General features: G+C 36.0%; 1 protein-coding gene across 14 annotated transcripts in view; it reads right to left on the bottom strand.

Moving 5' to 3' along the window:
• The window catches only part of BIRC6 (baculoviral IAP repeat containing 6), a 200,294-nt gene that overhangs the window by 70,998 nt on the left and 110,199 nt on the right, over positions 1-19,097 (bottom strand). For 13 of the 14 annotated variants that reach the window (XM_068939394.1, XM_068939391.1, XM_068939403.1 and 10 more), the window contains 8 exons: positions 18,154-18,262; positions 17,425-17,646; positions 13,718-14,498; positions 12,519-12,662; positions 10,955-11,084; positions 6,206-6,337; positions 3,873-4,040; positions 1,657-1,830 (listed from right to left, as the gene is read on the bottom strand). In XM_068939394.1, coding sequence (XP_068795495.1) covers positions 1,657-1,830; positions 3,873-4,040; positions 6,206-6,337; positions 10,955-11,084; positions 12,519-12,662; positions 13,718-14,498; positions 17,425-17,646; positions 18,154-18,262 — 1,860 coding nt within the window. The remainder of the gene's footprint in view (positions 1-1,656; positions 1,831-3,872; positions 4,041-6,205; positions 6,338-10,954; positions 11,085-12,518; positions 12,663-13,717; positions 14,499-17,424; positions 17,647-18,153; positions 18,263-19,097) is intronic. The other variant, XM_068939399.1, reaches the window with a different exon arrangement.

Here is a 19,097-nt window from a genome sequence, read left to right as displayed (position 1 = left end):
TTAGGTGTGCAAACACACTGCTACTCCTCTCACTGAATAAACATTCTTGCAAGGAGTTACTCACGCATGTCTCTGCAGTGCCTACTTTAGTTAATCTTCCTATAAATTTACACAATTTACCAATGTACATCATTTCACCTCCACGAACGTTCTGCAAGTTTTCTCTAAAGGCATCGACTTCAGCCATGGAAAACTGCTTGTCTCACAAACAAGGGCTTCTCCTCAAGCTGAACCACACAAATGCACATTTTTTGTCAAGCATAGTAGTAAATGCAGTTCTAAAGATATCACATTAAGCTTTAAGATCTATCTACCATGGATTACGGCAAAATGAAAGTCTATTTTAAGCAGTAAGTGAAAAAATATTAATTTAGAAAAGCTTCTTACAGAGCACTAGGAAAACCTTCGCAACTGATAACTGTGACACATCTGAATGATGACTAAGATTTTGCTCTACTGTATGACAGCTCAATGGATTTGCAATGTCAGTTTTTCAAAAGTATTAGTCTTAAATTAAAAAAAAGAGTCTAGCAATCCAATCAAATTTCTAGGAAGGCCTTCATGTCTTCACATGCAACTCTATTAAATACATTTACAAGTTTCATTAAAATAAAATAAATTCTAAAATAAATACTTTTCTGTATTTATTTTAGTTTAGAATTTAAATAAAGAGCAAAACGAAATAGAAACTGCACATGAAGGACAGAAGCCTCTCAATGTGAGAGATCTGCATATCCAGTCTTCCAAAGCAATTAGATTCAATCAGGAAATACTTAGCTCAGACCAGCAAGCCAGAAAATAGTTTTTTTGGTTTGTTTGTTTTTTTTTTCCTCTTCTTCTTCAACTCTCTATTCAATCTTTTCTAGAAAAATACTTACCTATCTAATGAGCAGTTTTTACCACAAGTCTGTATCTTAAAGTAACCAAATGATTAACTTCCTAATTCCATGCTATGTCAGCAGCCTGGTGATTAGCAGACCACCTTAGCTTAATTTCAAGGTCCCATTCCTCTAATTCCTTCCTTAAAGGAAGGATGTCAAAATATTTCAAATCAGATTCCCTGGATACACTACCCGCTCCATATCTCCAAAAACACTGTGAGCAATTAGGAAAACCTTAGCATGAAACGGATAATATTAAAAAGTACTAAACAACGTTCTTAAAAGCTGGAATTGTGGGATCTTCAGGTCTTGAGAAGAATTCCCTTTATCAAAGCATCTAACTGAGTTGCTGCAATTAAAATTTTGACAGGCTTCTGTAATAGATATTGGCTTCAAGCACATGGCTCCTCCATTGCTTTATCTGCCCCAGTTATCTGTACAAATACTTACCGAGAACTGGTCTACATGTCAAGAAATAAAATACGTGGTATCTATCCAATCAAATAACATCATCAGACCCAACAATACAGTCAAGAAACAAAAGTGAAACCAGAACCACCACATTAGTGCATCTTATTACACACAGTTGAGAACACAGGCTATGAATTCATTCATTATCACGAAGCTTAGCACCTGCCTTGAGGGGAACAACGCAGGAACACCATACAAGAAGGTACAGGAAAACGCTACTTCTTACCAAGAAAATCAAAGCCATTTTTGTCCAAAATAAAAGCATTTTAAAAAGGAAGATATCAAAAGACGTCAAAACACTCACCTTTTTCTGTGTGCAGACGTTTAAATGAGTCTGTTTTTGATAAGCTTGGATCTGAGATGACTTTGGAACCAAGCTTAACTGTCAAATCTATTGATCGGTAGCCTTGAGGGAGTTTACGGTCATACAGCAGAGTCAGAAGCTGGGCAAGCGTCATTTCAGCTGGTAATGGTTGGCCTAAACAATGTCATCAAGTCAGAGCAGAAAATCATGATTGGGTTATTTTAACATGCCGGTCCAGGTGCTGTTCATTACTTGTACCACAGATGCCAAGTAGACTAAATGTTGTTTGGCTCTAAACCAAAGCCTTACTTTTAACATTTGTTCTCTTAGGAAAAGGGGCCCCATTAGTTTGGAAGAGCCTATTGAAGAACTATGCCAACATTCCCTATGGCAGCTCTGTGTCAAAAGCTCAAGCACTTGGCAAATGTAACAAAAAGCTATGGCTGCAATATGGCGTGCATCTTAGGCAGGTATTGCCTGCCCACTACCATTAAACTCCACCTCTTCGTGATCCCTGTATTGTGGTGGCATAAATGCGTGTGATCATAAGGTAAAATGGCCAAACTGGAAAAAAAAAATGGAAAACAAACCCACAATTATTTTTCAGCCCTGTCAATTCTCCAGTTTAGCTCACCACACTTGTGTCAGGATAGTAGCGTCAAGAAGAAAAAATGAATGGCAGTGCAAGGATAATTTTCCAGCACTTATGTGGACTTGAAACGCACACGGAACTAACGCTCAAACTGATTACTCAGATCAGGATTTTGGCCACTGTGTTGTCTATGAAGAACATGTTCTTCCTTGAAATTACAAGAGCAACTCTGAAAATAAAACATTTTCACTTTATATACTAGTTACCAGGAAAAAGTGTTCTAGAGATGGATTGTTTAATAGACTTAAACATACTCATTTCATCTTTACTGTACTTAAGTAACACAAGCTCCAGGAAGGTCTTTAGGAGCAACCCGTTCATTCAATGGAGAATGGTGTTTTCGGAAATAAAAATTAAAAATGTCTTGCCATCAACAAGAAACGTTCCGCCCTTTTTCATCCCTTACTGTGCTGTCCGTGGCTTCTCTGTTGACACGACTGGCAGCTGTGCCACGTGTGTGATCAACCAGTTCATTACACAAATGCTTCATTATACAGATGCAAAATAAGCTGCATCATCCTTAATAGTCAGTTAAGCTTTATCTGCAAGATACTCAAACAGGCATGGAGTTTTGATCTCCTTTCCAAAATATGAGCTGACATATCCCTGTTAGATATTCCTCAAAGTACACAGTCCCTCTAATGATTGTTGCAGGAGATCCTTGAAGTCAGTAATTCCAAATGGAATTCTATATTTAATTTTATACTGGGTGAAAGTGACTTTGAGTAGAAATTTGCCTCTTATTTAAAACTGCCTCCTTGCTTTTATAGGCTAAAATAGACGAGAAGCTCTTCCAAATAATATTAAAATATTTTATCCGTGTCCCTGTACTTTATCCCTTTTCTAAGGTTAAGAATTCCAGTAACACCATTCTCTCTCTCTCTCTGTAGGAGTTTCTTTACTCTCTAATGATTCTCAACTCTTATTTTCCTGAAAGAACAGTTCTGTAACAAGTGATGTCTTCATTAAAATTTATTACTCTGATCTGTGCTCCAACTACAAGTTTGCCACCACAAAAGTATAGTTTAGTCCAGACAGCTGATAAAACCTGAGTACTTACCTGTTATACATAAAACATGACAAATTGCTTAAGCCATGCTGTTTTGGAAAACACAAGTATTATGGAATTCACTCAAGAATATTCCTGAACTGGTAAATCCACCTTCCAGCAATAGATGTTGGTTGCCCACTTAGAACATGAAATAACAGGGCAAAAATACCAGTTTAATTCTGACTTGCAGGTCAAGCAAAATGTGAGTCATCTTACCAAAAAAAACCTTTTTATTCCTCAGCTCAAGGGGAAAATTTTTTTAGATATTGTTTAGGAACAAGGAACTCAACTTCAAGGAAGATCAGCATGTTCATTACTTTCATCAAGCTACAGTGATGTTATAATATTCCACTTTCAGTCGAAAGCGGTTATCAACTGCAACGGTGCTCTACCCTTGAAAAGGCCGAACAGACACATATAGAAGTTCACCAGCATCACATCTACTTTCTAATGATATACCAACTATTGAAAAAGACTATCATTTTAAAGTTTAAGGACAGTTATTAAAGTTACCTGGTAGAAGTTTATGGTATAAATGAAAGACTGGAACACTAATGGTCTTGCTGGAAGATTCTCCTCCTGAGGAAGAGGTACCTACTTTATCCGCCATCACTCTTCCTCGCCTCGATGGTGGGCGTGGGGGAGTGGATGAAACAGCTCTTTTTGACTGAGATTTCAAACCTGGTATAAAAGTAAAAAATTCAAAGTTATTCTTTTACTTAATAACTCCAGTTAGCCAAGATGCAGTGTTAGCAAAAAAGTCCAGCTTTTCAGCCCAGACAAATCAAATAATATCAGAAGCATTCACATATACAATCTACTTGGACCTAATTCCACTATTTTTATACACTTGCAAGGTTGTGGATCCTCCTGAGCCCCAAACACAACTGTACTAGATCATTTCATCCATAAAGAAAGCAAGAACTACTGTTCTAATTCTACTCTTAAACTAGCAAAGGGACTACAAAGCAACGGGCCCTATGGTAAAACCTTTTAGGCTGTTTTTTCAGCTGAAGGCAAACAACGTAAAAAGTTCCGAAACTGACAGACATTCGGCATACAGCCTACTTGCCTGGTCTACCAAGGCGATTTCAGCCGCAGTTCTGATAGTAGCACATGCAATGAAAGGTCCCTTTGAGCACACTTTTGAAGTTGCCTAGGTCAAAACCTTTGAAGCAAGCACTATATGAAAACTAAAAGTCAGCACAGGCAGACGAGAAACTTATTGAGCCCATACAGCAAAACTGTCATATTTTGGACAGTTTTCGTTGAGTTAAGGTTCAACTAAACTATACCACTATCATATACTCTTTATGGAGGTCATAGACGAAGTAAAAAAAAGTCAAGAGGTAGCTGGGTCCATATACAAAGACACGCAGTGACTACAGCCTTAAAGCAGGAAAATACACCTCAAAAATTAACAACAGCCCCACCTGAAATGATATGCTATGGTCTGGTTTTAGCTGTTCAGTGGAAACAACTGTAATACTCAGCATATCTTCCAGTCACCTCACTCTACCAGACTAGCTGTTCTCAGGAGATCAGGCCCCAAATAGCAACTCTAATCTCTATTAATTTTACAAACAAGGAACAAGTTAAACACTGCCTGGGTGAATCTCTGAGGAGACTGAAAAGGTACAGAACAGAATATATGAAAATGTAAAAAGGTACTAAGAACAAAAATAAATGGAATAAATTTACATTTCTAACTGTTTTACCTAATTGGAAGAAATGCAGGCAAAAAGACAGAAAAACTTAAGTCTTTTTCTTTATAAAAAGGGAAGGAGATATATCAGGCAATAGAATCAGAGATAACACATGGCTGGCTATGCTATGCTGTTTCTTCAATCTTAAAATATTAATTTCTTCCTCCTAGGCTCTTTTATTCATGTTTTAACCCTTCACTTGAACAGATAAACGCTTTTGATTTTATCAAAATACGTTGACCTTGCTTACGTGGCAGCTATTGTAAACACCTTTCCAGATAAAGATGCTGCAATTAACAATCAACTGCGTTGCGTTAGATATATACCAAGATCAGTGAAACCACTGCTCTATTAAACACTTGAACATCTAAAAACCTGAAATAAAAAGCCTGAGAAACACTGCTGCCAGAAGTCAAAGAAAATCAGCATCTCTTCTTCACGCTTCATGAAGTGTAAATGAAATTGAGACAGCTCTATAAAGGCAGAAAGCTAGGGTAATTTGAAGTTCATTAATCTCTATCACACACCAGAACTTCAAACTGAAGGACTAATGATCTCTCCAGCCATCACCTAAACTGTGACCTTCTTGTACCACTGCAAAATTACCATGTTCAATCTATAACTTGCATAACGATATTGGAGAAGACAGGTTTATATGAATAATGTCAGAAAGATTTCCAGATTAGTTTTTAGAGGAAGGAAAACTCTACCTGCAGCTTTCAGGTGGAATACTGTGATTTTTTTACATATTCTCCATCTGACAGATTTTAGTACAGTTATTATGCAAAGTACAAGAACCCTTTTATTTCCAAAACACGTACTGTGCAGTGGGGGAATCAAATTCTAACACACTAGCCACTGCAAAGGTCTGGCTCTTTGAAAATCTGTAAAATGCACTAGCCACAGCATCCAGAGCATACCACAGATACACCTGTTTAAGTATGAATTTGCCAAAGCATATAATTCATTAGAGGCAGCGCTTCAAACAGCAAAGGCCAGTTCCTGGTAAACAGCCAGCTAGACTAATATTTTTTGCTAATCATCTTTAGTAATAAAATGAACTACTGATACATAGGATTTATTTTTTGTATTTAATGTTCAGAGAAATCCATTTTTCAGTAGATAGAAGAAAAAACATACCAGAAGCAACAACAACGCTATAATTGTCCTGAAACCCATTTTCTGCTTTAACTTTTTCTTTTTCTTCATAGTTCTTTTTTTCTTTATCTTCCTTCTGTTCATTAATTAGCTTAGCTGTGATACTGGGTGTATCTATAGGGAGAAAAAAAAAAAAGAAGAAAAAAGTATTTCAAGATATTAAGTCGATTTTATTACCAGCTTTCTAGGCTGTTAACAAGGCACTTGGCCATTCTCAACTATTTTACTAGCTTACAGCTCTATCCCAGGCAGTAATATTTTTTTAAATACTTACAAATTAAGATGTTAGGATAATCCTGACAAAATAAACAAACATAACACAAATGCACACACTTTCCTCTGACAATTAAAAACTGCTACAACTCTGAAAAGCCACGTGACAGGTCAAGAATGCTTACATTAAACACTACTGTAACCAAGAGAACAACGAGGTTAAGTTAAAAAAAAGAAAAAAAACACACACACACATTCTTTTATGGACACCTGCAAGTTTCTCCAAAATAGATTGTTACATATAAGCCTGGGTATCTAGACTCATATATTGATCCAATTTCAGAACTGGCAAGTATGATCGTTCCTTTGAAATTGAAAGATGCTTAAAGAACGCTGTGCATCTGAAACTTGGGCCATTTGCTTAAGTGAATACTAGATTATTGCAGTTCAACTATTTTGGCTAGTACAGATCACAAATAACAGCAAGTAACTACTAAATTACTGAGCACTAGTTACAATGGATCATTTCACACCCAATGAGACACAACACTACCACTAAAACAGTCAACTAATTTTCTAATTTCTTCCGAGTAGGTTTGTTTTTCCACTAAGCCACAGCCTTAAGCCACAACCATAGCCTCAAGACCTAGACGTACAATCCAGCTTTCTTTCATTTCATATCACCTATAGCTGAGGCACTGAAAGAGATATGGTTTGACCTGCTTGGAAATACACTGTAACTTATGCGTGAAGACACTGGTGACGTCTATGTCTACCCAGTAGTGCAGACCAAAAGAATATATGAATAGTGAAACTACCAGTAATGAGGACCCAGCATCCACACTATATATTTCAGACTAGGTGTGGGTTTTTTATTATTATTAATATTATTTATTTTTACACCTTGGAGTAGCTGTAGCCTGGTCCCATGGGTTAAATGCCCATTTCTTGATGGAGTACTGATGAATGTATTAATAAAATTATTCAGGAAGCTTAAACAATGGTATTTTTAACAGATGATGTTCAGATGATACCCAGCTTCATTATTTGATTTTGTCAACCAGCCAAGAGCAGTAACTTAAGACTCAGGGGGATGGAATGCAAAATGTTATTCATCCTAGACAATCATATTGCACATTTTCTTCCTCTGGTGAACAGATGCGAGCAGCAGATTTAGCAATGATTTTAGATTGTGTTTGTTTTAAAGGTAGGAAAAAAGCACAAGAGATGAACGCCATTATTGTGATTTATTTTTGTATGTAAGTATGACATAACCAGTTTGACGTTCTACTATCATACAGAAAACACTGATGGCATATTTAAGAAAAAAACAAATTAACCTAAGGAACAGCCTCCAATGTGGGATTTTCACAAGTTCCATTTTTGCTGTGGTGACAGTAGTTTAAAGTTATGGTAATAGTCTTTAAAAAAAAAAAAAAAAATCTAATAATCTAATCAGGACAGCAGCAAGTCCAAACAACATGAGAACAGCAACACTATATCCTAAGGTTCCTACTTCTGTATGATTACAGCTCCAATTGGGCACTATTTTTCTCCAGCCTTGGAGAGAAAGGTTATTCAAAAACTCAGCAAAGCGGTAAACAGGCTTTAAGAGAGCATATTGTGTGCTGGAAATTCTCCCAATCACAACCATTTGCAGTCAACCAAAAGCATGCAGAAGGGCAGTACAGCTAGGCAAGAAGCTACTGATAGCAGTGTTTTGTTTTTACTTGAAACTGGAATAAGTTAACCCAGTATGAACTTGGCTGTGAATTGGGTAAATACCGATTGTAGTTGACAGGACTTGGCGTATTTCTAGCAAACTAAGACTTTTTTCAGTTTGACATAGCTTAAAGGCATATCGACTTACAGTCCAATCCTTTAATACAAGCATTAATAAAGATTAATATAAATTACCTTCATAAAAAATTAACGTTCCCAACAGATGCAAGAAAACCAAAGCATAAGAGGAAAATGATAAAACAGATCACCTTTTTTAGAAGCCTATTCAGGTAACTGGCAATATTTTCTCAGAAGAATACAGCAAGTCTTTACAGCATAAGTTTGCATAACAGCATTTACTGTTAAGCAGATCAGTTATGCATATGACAGGACGGTTTGGTCACCTAAGCAAATGTGTAAGTGCTCCGGTTTCACAGAAAGAGTGGCTCAAAGCTGAGGAGCCATATATTAACTTACATTCTTTTTGTCTTGTTTATACTTCATTTAAAAGGAAATTTCGAAAAGAAAAGAGTTAAGGCACTTCTGCAGTATTAACTTGTGCGATCTATGAGGGCAACCAAAAGTTCTGAGTCCTTTCTTCCCTTCCACAGACCTCTTTCTCCCCCACCCCCCAAAACACACAGTTCACTCCTTGTATATTCAAGCCTTCCCTATTATCCTAAGCACGGACTTCATGGAACTATCAAGAATCAAAGCTTTTCAAACAATCAAAAAAAAAAAAAATTAGATAACCTTTTTTTTCCCTAGAACTATTTTTTCCAATTTACAATGAAATTTAAGCTGAGGAATAACAATTCCGTAGCAAAATCCAATGTTGAGATGCTTTGCAGAGCCAGTATTTGATCACTTTCACTTATATGCATTACAGTACATCACATCAGTACATTCCCCTCCCCAAACCCTATCAGCACTGGCTATCAACTTGACCACCATACCCCAAGAAGGCAGCTATTCAGCGCAGTTTGAGTGTCTGCTTAACAACTGACATCTGCCCTCACACCAGTGAGCTATTCCTCCCGCTACAGTAATTCTGACTATAAACAGCACCAGGATCTAAAGACCTTTGTCACATTCCATACATGACCTTGTCTGGACATTAAGTGAATAAAGAATTCTATCTACAATCATAAATTATGTATCATAGGTAAGTAAGTTTCATGCATTTTTCTAGGTTTCACTATTTTTTAGCCAAAGTCCCAAAGCGTATTTTTGTTCTGTTCAGTACTGGAAATGCCAAATAGTGTCTAGTGTTGGAAATGCCATTATAGTACTTGTGTCATCCTGTTGTTAAGAACATTAGGGCAATACTTTTATTTTCAAAACACGGGGCAAAAAAGCTGGAAGGGCCGCCACAGCATTTGTTGACAATATAAAGATTTTCAGTAGATATTAAAAAAAAAAAAAAAGCAATACTTCCTCTGAACTCTGTAAAGATCTGCTTCAGAAATTAAAGTTGATCCTAGGTAATTTCAAATTCATTGAGGTATTCTGAAAAAAAACGCACACAGATCTATCTACCTAAGAACATACATGCCTCGACAAAAGTATGGGCAGCTATGGTTTAGTGCACATCTGCAATGTGGCAGAATTATAATTGCTGTGATGAACTTTGACTTTCATTTGCTTTTACTACAGTGAGAATTACAGCTTAATAGCAAAGAGGGATTGTTATTGCCTTTTTTTTTAATTATACACACTTAAAACTTATTTTTGATGGAACGTGATCTAACAGGTTTTACCCTCTATTTCCTACCTGAGGATAATCAACTTGCATCTTGTCTGGTTTTACCTAGAGACCTCTGGCATAGACATGCCACATTTAGCATGAGTTCTACTCTTAACTATATGTAAAGAAAGAAAAAAATCACTAACCTTAATCTTTAACAAACAGTTCTGTTTGCTAAAGTGTTAAACAAACCACTGAAGTTCAGGGTGGGTCATTTCAAGACTAAGGCATCTACGATTCAGGTGTCAAAACTCCTATCATAATCTGTGGTGGCCTGGTCAACGGAGCCCCGTACAGAGGGCTTCATCTCTCTGCATATACGCAAGCAGTATAGCTAAAAATATTGAACTTAAAAATAAAATTAAATTCATGCCTAAATTCATGCTCGTTGTTTCCAAGTTTAAAATTCAACTCTAACATTAAATTAAGGTTCTCAATCTCCATTTAGTAAGTAAAACAAAATGTTTGCATAACAGGCAAATGCACATCCACAGAAATTAGATGGATACTTCATTTATGTCCTTTTCATAGTAATACCATTTCTGTGATGTTAATCTTGGGATAAACTTTTAAGTCCCAGACTATTTAAGTGACATTATTTGTTTTGGATATTTAAGTGACAGGGTGAAAGGATAGGGCATTTTAAAGACTGACACTTGCAATATCATTCATAGGGTTTCCCAAATATCCCATGACAGATTTCCAAACACGTTAAATATCTGAAAACACGTTAAATACTTGAACAATAAACAAACAAACATCAACAACAACATCACCACCACACCTTCCCCACTGGCATTGTAACTGAGTTACCCGAATTTGAGTTTTACATGAGATTTACAGAAGGTACAAAAGATCTCTGACCAATAAAAGTACATTTTAAATGGAAAATGTAAGAGAGAGGCAAAGGTTTACAACTTAACCCTCTGTTGCGTGTTTGGCAGCTACGAACATTCCAAATATACATACAGATAAGGCATGCATGTTTTTTTTTTTTTTTAATTGAAACTATATCTTTAAAAATAAAACACGAACTATTACAAACTTGCCTGATACACGATCAAGAACCTCTGCCAGGGTTGTTGAGACAGGCAAATGAAGAGTGCGAAATTTATGTCCTGCTCCATACATTGGATGTTGAATCACATGACTGGTAGCATTAATTCTACCTTTGTACAGCTGGAAGAAGAAAAAGGATTTTAATGCTCTGAAATAAGTTAAATTATTACGTTCTCATAAATGTACTTCAGCAAAATAAAGTTAACTCTTTTTGTGCTAAACACGAAAATTGATATATTCAGCTTTTGAGGTATACCAGTTCAAGACAGTAAAAAAGCATTAAATTAAGACAAGTTTAATTTATTTAAAATGCAAAAGAATTTGCTTCAAAATCATAGAATATTCTTAGCAATTAAAACAATATACTAGTGTGTTTCTGTTTTTAAAAAAATTAATTGCTTTCCATAGCTGTTTACCAGACAAAAATTGATTGTCCCAAATTTATGATTATTTCAGAAATTAAAACTTCTCAAATTAATTAGAAAAATCACAATATACTTGGAGAAAGATGTCATTTCTCTAGTGCTCTGACTTGAAAATAAAGTTCTTTCCAGATATAATATCTCCTTTTTGTTACTGTGATGGATAAACAAGTCACTACTTAGCTAAAGCATTTCTATTATTTAAAATCAACATATTTTAGCTCTGTTTGAAATTTTTAACTGCTCTTGGCTTGCAGTAACTTTCTTTAGGCCTCTCTGCAATAAGACTGCTGTCGGCTCCATCCCTCCTGTCGTTATCAGAACTGCTTGCTAACATTCAGGTACAAAAATCAAATTTTTGTTGTGCACCACAATCAAAATCAAATATATTTAATAGGTGAGGATGACCAGAATTCAGCTTATAAAATACATTTTTGGAAAAAGCTGTTAGAGAGAAAAATGGGGATCCAGTCTTTGAAAAGTTACGTTTTTGCACATACTAGAAGAATACTATGCACATCCAGATTGTTTTTAAGTTTTCTCTTTGAATGTTAGATGTGGAATCTTTTTCTGCTCAGTAAGAATAGCTAGATTTAATAACTGAGATATCCGACAAGTTCCTTTGAAAATATTTCTTCTGCTTTTGCATATTTAGTAACTCTCTGCATGTCCGCTCCATGTAAAGCAAATGATTAGAAAATTGATACCAATCTTCTACATGAAAAAAAGGTTATCCTTTTGGTGTCTGGAGAAAAAATTATATGAATACCTTGATGTAACCAAAGGCCACGTTAACAACTTATCTCAGTCAGGTTAAAGGAGAACATTTAAACGTCTTCACACTAAAACTGCATTTGTTTCTCCTTTTTCATCTTACACTATCTGATCCAGTTTCCCTGTCATATATCTCATGTCATATTTTACTTCTGAGATGTAGAAATGGCAGAAACCAAAGTAGAAGACAATTTTTCCTTGTATGGGAATATCAGATGTTTTAGTACTTCCGTCTTTCCTACTGCAACACATACAGTAGAAAAAGCTGCGGCATAATTTCTCAACGTTGACTATATCCTGAATTTCTTCAAGAATAAAGCTAGTTCACGTTCACCATACAGATATCAAAACCCCTTACTGGACATGGGGACTGAAGAAACAAAGTCACTTTCTCATCCTCTAGCATCAGCTGCAAAAAAAGCCTCCTAATAAATCCTGAAATATTTCCAGAGGTTGGGAGGTTCCCACGCTGAGGAGAGGACTGGAACAATTCACAGAGAACCTGGAATGCAAAATGACATCATATTTAAAATATTTCTGTATTTAGGTCTCTAAAATATCTCTGCACAGCCATAATAGGCAGTGCCTAAGATGATCTACCTTCCAGTTATCACTCAAACTGGAATTAAAAAAGAGTATACATTAACTGTAAAGATCAGAAATGAGCATGACTGAAGAAAGCATCAGCAGCAAAAAAGTATTGAAAAAAATACAAAACATTGTCTACAGCATCAAAATAATTGTAAGCATGGAGGCTATCAAAAAGACAAACTGACAAAAAAATTTAGAAAAAATGGCTTCTAAATTCCGAAAGCAAAACTTTCCTGCTCTACAAGGGAGTATTTATACAGGCCACTAACAGAGAACTGTACTGATTTTTACCCTATTTTATCCGTTCTCATGGCATTGTCATTCTTAATGGCGAAAGGAGAAATCTTTTTTAACTATACTCTTTTCCAGCTAAGTCTGCAACGTTAATGGCTGTGAGGAAATTAGCTGAATTTGCACTAGAATGCTAAATGAAAAGCCATATTCTGCAATAGTTCCTATTTTCCTGGCCACAGATTGTGCAGGGTAAGGTTGTGCAAGCAAATCTACTGGGAAATCTCCTTTTAGATACTAACACAGAAAACGCGTATGCGGCTTGATTTTCAAATTCCATTTCAGAACAGTTTAAATCTATGCAATTAGAACAAAATCCAAGACACTATATATAAAGAGTCTTGTTAAGATCAGAAGTACAATTTTATACAACCAACAGGAATACAAACCCACATACAGTACCTACGAGCCATGCCAAAACATTTTTATACTTTTGAAAGACAGACCAACAAGCTAACATTTTTAATACAAAACTTTTTCAGTCAATCGTAACTTGAGAGGAAGAGGGCGCGCGCGCGAGAGAGAGAGAGAGAGAGTGCGAGAGCGCGCAAGCGAGCGCGAGAGAGAATTTTAAATAAAGCTCACAAGAAGTAAAAAGCTTTCAAATTTGAAACTAATCACATTTTGACTCTAAGCTATTAGAAAGAAATGAAATTTTAGGTTTTTCTCTCTTACCTGTGCCATAAGTCTCTGATTATTAGGATGGCAAGAAATGCATTGTAAGAAGAAAGCAACTGTTGCATTTTCAATTGCTGTCCGCTGTTGAGTGGTCAGCCCTGCTGTTACGGTTGAAGAAAGCAAGCTAGATCTTGCACTGGTCTGTTGTGGTGTGACACTGTGTCCTCCAGAAGTAGCACCAGAATGGCACAACAGAAATAAAAGTGCTGTCCATAACGGATTGACTTCAGAACCACCCAACCAATCCTTCATAATGTGGCTGTTGCCAACTTCTGTCAAAAACCTGAGAACAGGAGCAACCAGGTCTGCCGTGATAGGCATTTTATTAAAGTGCTGTGGAACGTGATGTCTCCTGAGCCTCTCCTGGGTGATATCCACTGATTGCGCAGTGCAGTCAGGGCTAGAAGTATGGTTAAAGCAAAAACTAGCAAGACTTCTTACAAGCAGAGAGGGCAAACCTGAGTCCAATAGTTGTTTGATAGCTTCAGGAGACTGAGATGAGGCAGCAAGAGTAGCCAGGTGAGACTCTGTTAGTGCAAGAGGTGCTTGTGCGTTTTTAGAGTCATCTGTTAAAGATGAACTAAGGTCCTGCTTTTTGCTGTCATCAGTCATGGACAGTCTGTGTTGACACTGCATTGGAGGAGGGGTGATACCCATCCATCCCATGAGTAAGGAAAAATAATTTGGGTGGATGTGGCACATTGAGCAAAGTAAACTGTCAACAGCTTTCTTCAGAACCATGTTGCAAGGAAGAGACATTGACCAGTTAAACAGTGATCTGTGAAAGACAGAAAACACATCAAGACACAGTTTTCCACTCATTTTTCCTTTCCTTAGTTCATAAAACACACTTCGTTTCCATATTTATGATTAACAGCCACAGAAGCTGTAGTAAAATACTCTGACCAGAGCTGACAGCCACATCACAGTATCAGCAGGATGTTACCCAAAAGGCATTCTTCATTCCTATGTTTGAATTTGTTTCACCATATTCTATTTAATATAGATATGATCTATCTTTTCTGTCACGCTGCACTGTGAAAGAAGGGACTCCAGTCTTTTGATAGTTGTCACATAATTTATGCATTTTTGAACTAACTGCAGTTCTAACTTTCAGCTCTCCAATCTGTAGTTACTGGGATAATACACACACACACGTCCACAGAGCTCTCTTCATTAATCCTTTGTAAGATCTAAAAGTACTTTAACATGTTCCCAAAATGTTTTAAAACTTGCTCTGTTTGAGTTCTAACTAAAAATCTTAAACAGAAGACAAAAATAGCAAGAATCTAAGTTAAATGATGTTACCCTGGTTAACCTCACTCAATTTCTCATCTGAACTTAGGATGCAAGTTAATAGAATTATTCCTCAGGGATACTAAAAACCCACTTACCTTCCAACTTACACCTATCCAAATATTATCTGCTTGAATACTAATTAAAGGCAAATAGTTTTAGCGATGCAAAAACTATTTTTGCTCCTACTATTTAGCCCATATTTATGAAACATTATTTGTAGATGGGTGAAATCATTGTGTCTTCAGACAAACTTGTTCAGAGTAGATAAGGTTTTTTTTTTTTTTTTTTTTAAATCACAATTTTCTGAACTGTATTCACAATACCATGGCACATACATGAGTTATATACTTTTAATATTTACATACATAGGTGAACGCACACTTGCTGCTATTTCAATGTTAGATTTTTCGGTAAATTTGGATGTATCATCATACAGCACACATTCCATTTGAAGACAAGGATAATTTTTGCCTCTTCTGGATGGAAGATTTACTTTATGTGTAGTCCAAGGGATTTAGTTTAAGGGACTCTAAGCTCACGTGTCTAAAAGAGAACAAGAGTCTAACCAAAAGTGAGCTTTATTGCTGCTGGTCTAGTGATTAAAAAAACATAAACAAACCAACCAACCAACCACGTAAAAACACTACTCCTATATAAAGCATTCACAAGCCATCTTAGCGACCAAAAAACCCATGACTTTGGGAGGTTAGTCATAATTTCCCAATTTTTAAGTGACAAGTTTTTTTTCTTTACATAAAGCCTACATACAATAAAGGCACACAAACTCCACTTGTATATACACAGAATCCCTTTGTCAAAATTCTCCAAGTAAATTCATGTGCTGGGAAAAATAAGGTGCTTTGCCATCTAGAAACTAAAAAATATCTAAGGATTAAATTAGCATCCACGGTCCAAATAGAAATATTGAAATGGAAAACAGGGATGATAAGAAAACATAGCCAAGAGAAAGGTGAACTATTACACGAAGCAGAGATTGAGAGTCTTTGCTAGAATCCGTAAAAACATTTGAAAAGATAAAATATCAAAGTGGATGAAGAATACACGAGAACGTTTTTGTTATTAGAAGAAATATTTGCCTACATATGTCTGACAACAATCTTTCCATATTTATTTAAAATGTATTTTATAATTGCTCCAGATGCTGGCTGATACGAATTATAGTGTTCTTTGGCAGGAGGTAAAGGAACAGGGCTATATTGCAACATGCACCCTAAAACTAGGTACAGTACTTTTGTTAGTATTTCTTAATTCCAAGCCATGATAAAGACAATGTACTCTGCAAGAGAGGGGGATTCTACTGTGAAACACACTTTGCTATCTATTTCATAGTCATACAACTGAAGACAATAATGCTGCACATACACAAGAGCTCCACATGCTTGTACCAATGATCATAACTTGGACATCTGCCAGTGCTTGAACGTTTGACTTTGTAACTTAAATGAGAAAGGTAATAAAGATCTATGAAAGTTTCCTAATGGCAACAGAAAAATTATATGCTATGAATCCAAGTTAACTGGAAACGCATTCAACGGTACAAAAGAAAGATGTTTTACTACACGCAGGGCGTTCTATAGGCTACATTTCTATAATGCCTAGGAAATAAAAGTTTGTTTGTTTGTTTGTTTGTTTTTTAAAAACAGAGGATATGGTTAAGCAGCATAAACCAAGGATTACTTCTAACTCACATATTTTCAGTTTGGAGTCACTGCTAAAAGTATACATTGATGTTTAGGGTAATTTTTTTGTTGTTTTTTTTTTAAATCAAACAAGGCAAACTCAGCAAATTCAAAGTTCGAGTTCCACTTAATATTTTCTACTTTGTTCTATCAATCAGATTATGGCCGAGCAAAACCAGTGACTCCAGAAAAACAAATGCCACCAAAGAAAAAAGCGTTCAGCTATCAACTTTATGGATATTGTATGTTATGAGTAATTATGTTTACACAATGAGATTCCAATAAAGGTCAGGATTTGCAGGTGCTCTGAAAATTACTGCAATTACTCAATTTTGACAAGAACAGCCCAGAGTCAGCTGGTAAAAAAAAATAAAAAAATAAAAGCAAACAAAACCATGCAACAGTATGTCTTTCACATATGTGCAAATATATGCACAGAATTATTTTTGTTTTGTTTGGGTACTGTTTTAAACAAAATTACGTCTGCAGTATCTGAAGTGCAGTTATGTGATTAGAAATAGGACACGAATATATTTGGGTTTAGCTATTTAGACAACTTTAGGTATTCACTCAATAAATTAGCATTAGGGAAGGTAACTTCCACTACTACTTCACACTGAATGCAAGTCAAAGTGTATCATTTCAGTGGTAAAATTATTTAGTTGTAAAAAGTATGCTATGAAATATTTTATTTGCTCTACTTACTCAAAGAGCTCTCTGTCCAGCAACGCTGGTAAATCGTATTCAACAAGCAGTTCATAACTATGCCACAAAATCGCTGCTACACAGTGCAAATGCGAAGGAGATGGCATCAAAAGACCATACTCTCTTGTTGAGCTGTTTGGACAAATATAGCTGACCCGGCCACTTTTTTTCATAGCTGCAACTCTTGCGGAATCACTGACCCATTTTAGCAACGCTTGAATTCTGGAAGGCAAGATGATGTAGTACGTTACAAAGGGTCCAACGGATTCAGAAACACTGAAAATCAAACTAGCTTGCTCTCTCTGAGTAGTCTGACGTACACACTTTTCTCCTCTTCTGAAGCAAAGTTTAAGACTGAACTTAGATCTTAGATCACTAATAGAAGAAAAATTAAAAACATACATCATCTTAAACAGTCAAATGCAAGCTCTCTTTCTACAGAGAAAGTAACTGCAGAAGGTAACTGAGGTCTGAGCAGTTAAGAGAAAAGTCAGTTGAACACTTCCAAAATTTAATATTATTCACAAAGTAAAAAAAGGGGCAGGATACTCTGTAAAGAATGCAAAGAGCTAAGAGGAAAAGCTGTAAAGCTTCTTTAGACTTCTGTACTTACAGGATATTTCTTACCAACCAGATTTTAAAAAGTCTGATTTTGTGCAGTAAGATTAAACCACTATTTAGCATGTCATTTTTACACACACTCCCAGGTAACAGTTCAAATAATATTACCTGTCTTTTGTTCCAGGGTCTTGAGTTGTTCCAAGCTGATAAAGAATGTCTATTGTGGAGTCAGAAGAGAGACCATTTAATCTTCCGAACAGTAAAGGGCTATTCAGATCTTGCCGCATTTAAAAGAAAGGAAGGGGGAAAATAATAGAAGTACTTACACATGTATTTTTTAAAAGTACTCATTGAATATAATTATGGAATTATAATATTAGACTGAACTGAGTTCTGCCATAAACATAGGGATGTAATTCTTATACACAACACCATCTTGACACTGCCCATTTTGTATGTTCAATGCAATGTTCAGCCTTACTACAGAAGGAAAAAAAAAACCATTGCAACATTCATCACATACAGGACTTAAAAAAAGATTTAACTACCAGGATTTTCTTCAACAAATTCCAAGAAGGCATGACTCACTCCTACAGAGTCAAACTTCAGGGTTCACCGTAACAAATATTTATTTCAAAATGGAAGCTTACTTAACTCCTATTTCTAACAAGGGGCCTGAAGCCCAGGATTTCCTCAGATAATTTCCTATTCACCTCCTCCTCGCTGCTTTCTTCACCTTCTGCCCTGCAGGAAACTACTCTCTTACCTAATAACATCTCAACAAAAGACAGTAGGCTACAATGAAACTTTAACTCGTGGCAAAATAAGTCATGGAACCATTTTGAAAGTGTTTTGTGTTAGTGTCAGCAATTTCAAAATAGGAAAAATAAGAATGCAGATTTCTTTCATTTAAAAGCCACCCATGACACAGCACACGTTCATGGAAAGGGCAGAAACAGCAAAGCAAAGTGATATGAAATCATAAATATAACAACATTGCAGCAACTGGATAGTTAGTGCAAAATTTCACTACAAGACATAGCTGAAGTTGTCCAAGTGTCTTGACTGTGTACCTCCATATTTAAATATTTTCAGGGCTTAGTGCTATTATT

This window comes from Struthio camelus, chromosome 3 (genome assembly GCF_040807025.1).
Source record: "Struthio camelus isolate bStrCam1 chromosome 3, bStrCam1.hap1, whole genome shotgun sequence".
NCBI classification, from domain to species: domain Eukaryota; kingdom Metazoa; phylum Chordata; class Aves; order Struthioniformes; family Struthionidae; genus Struthio; species Struthio camelus.
The sequence above is the reverse complement of the archived record's forward strand: the minus strand, read 5'-3'. Positions and strand labels throughout refer to the sequence as shown.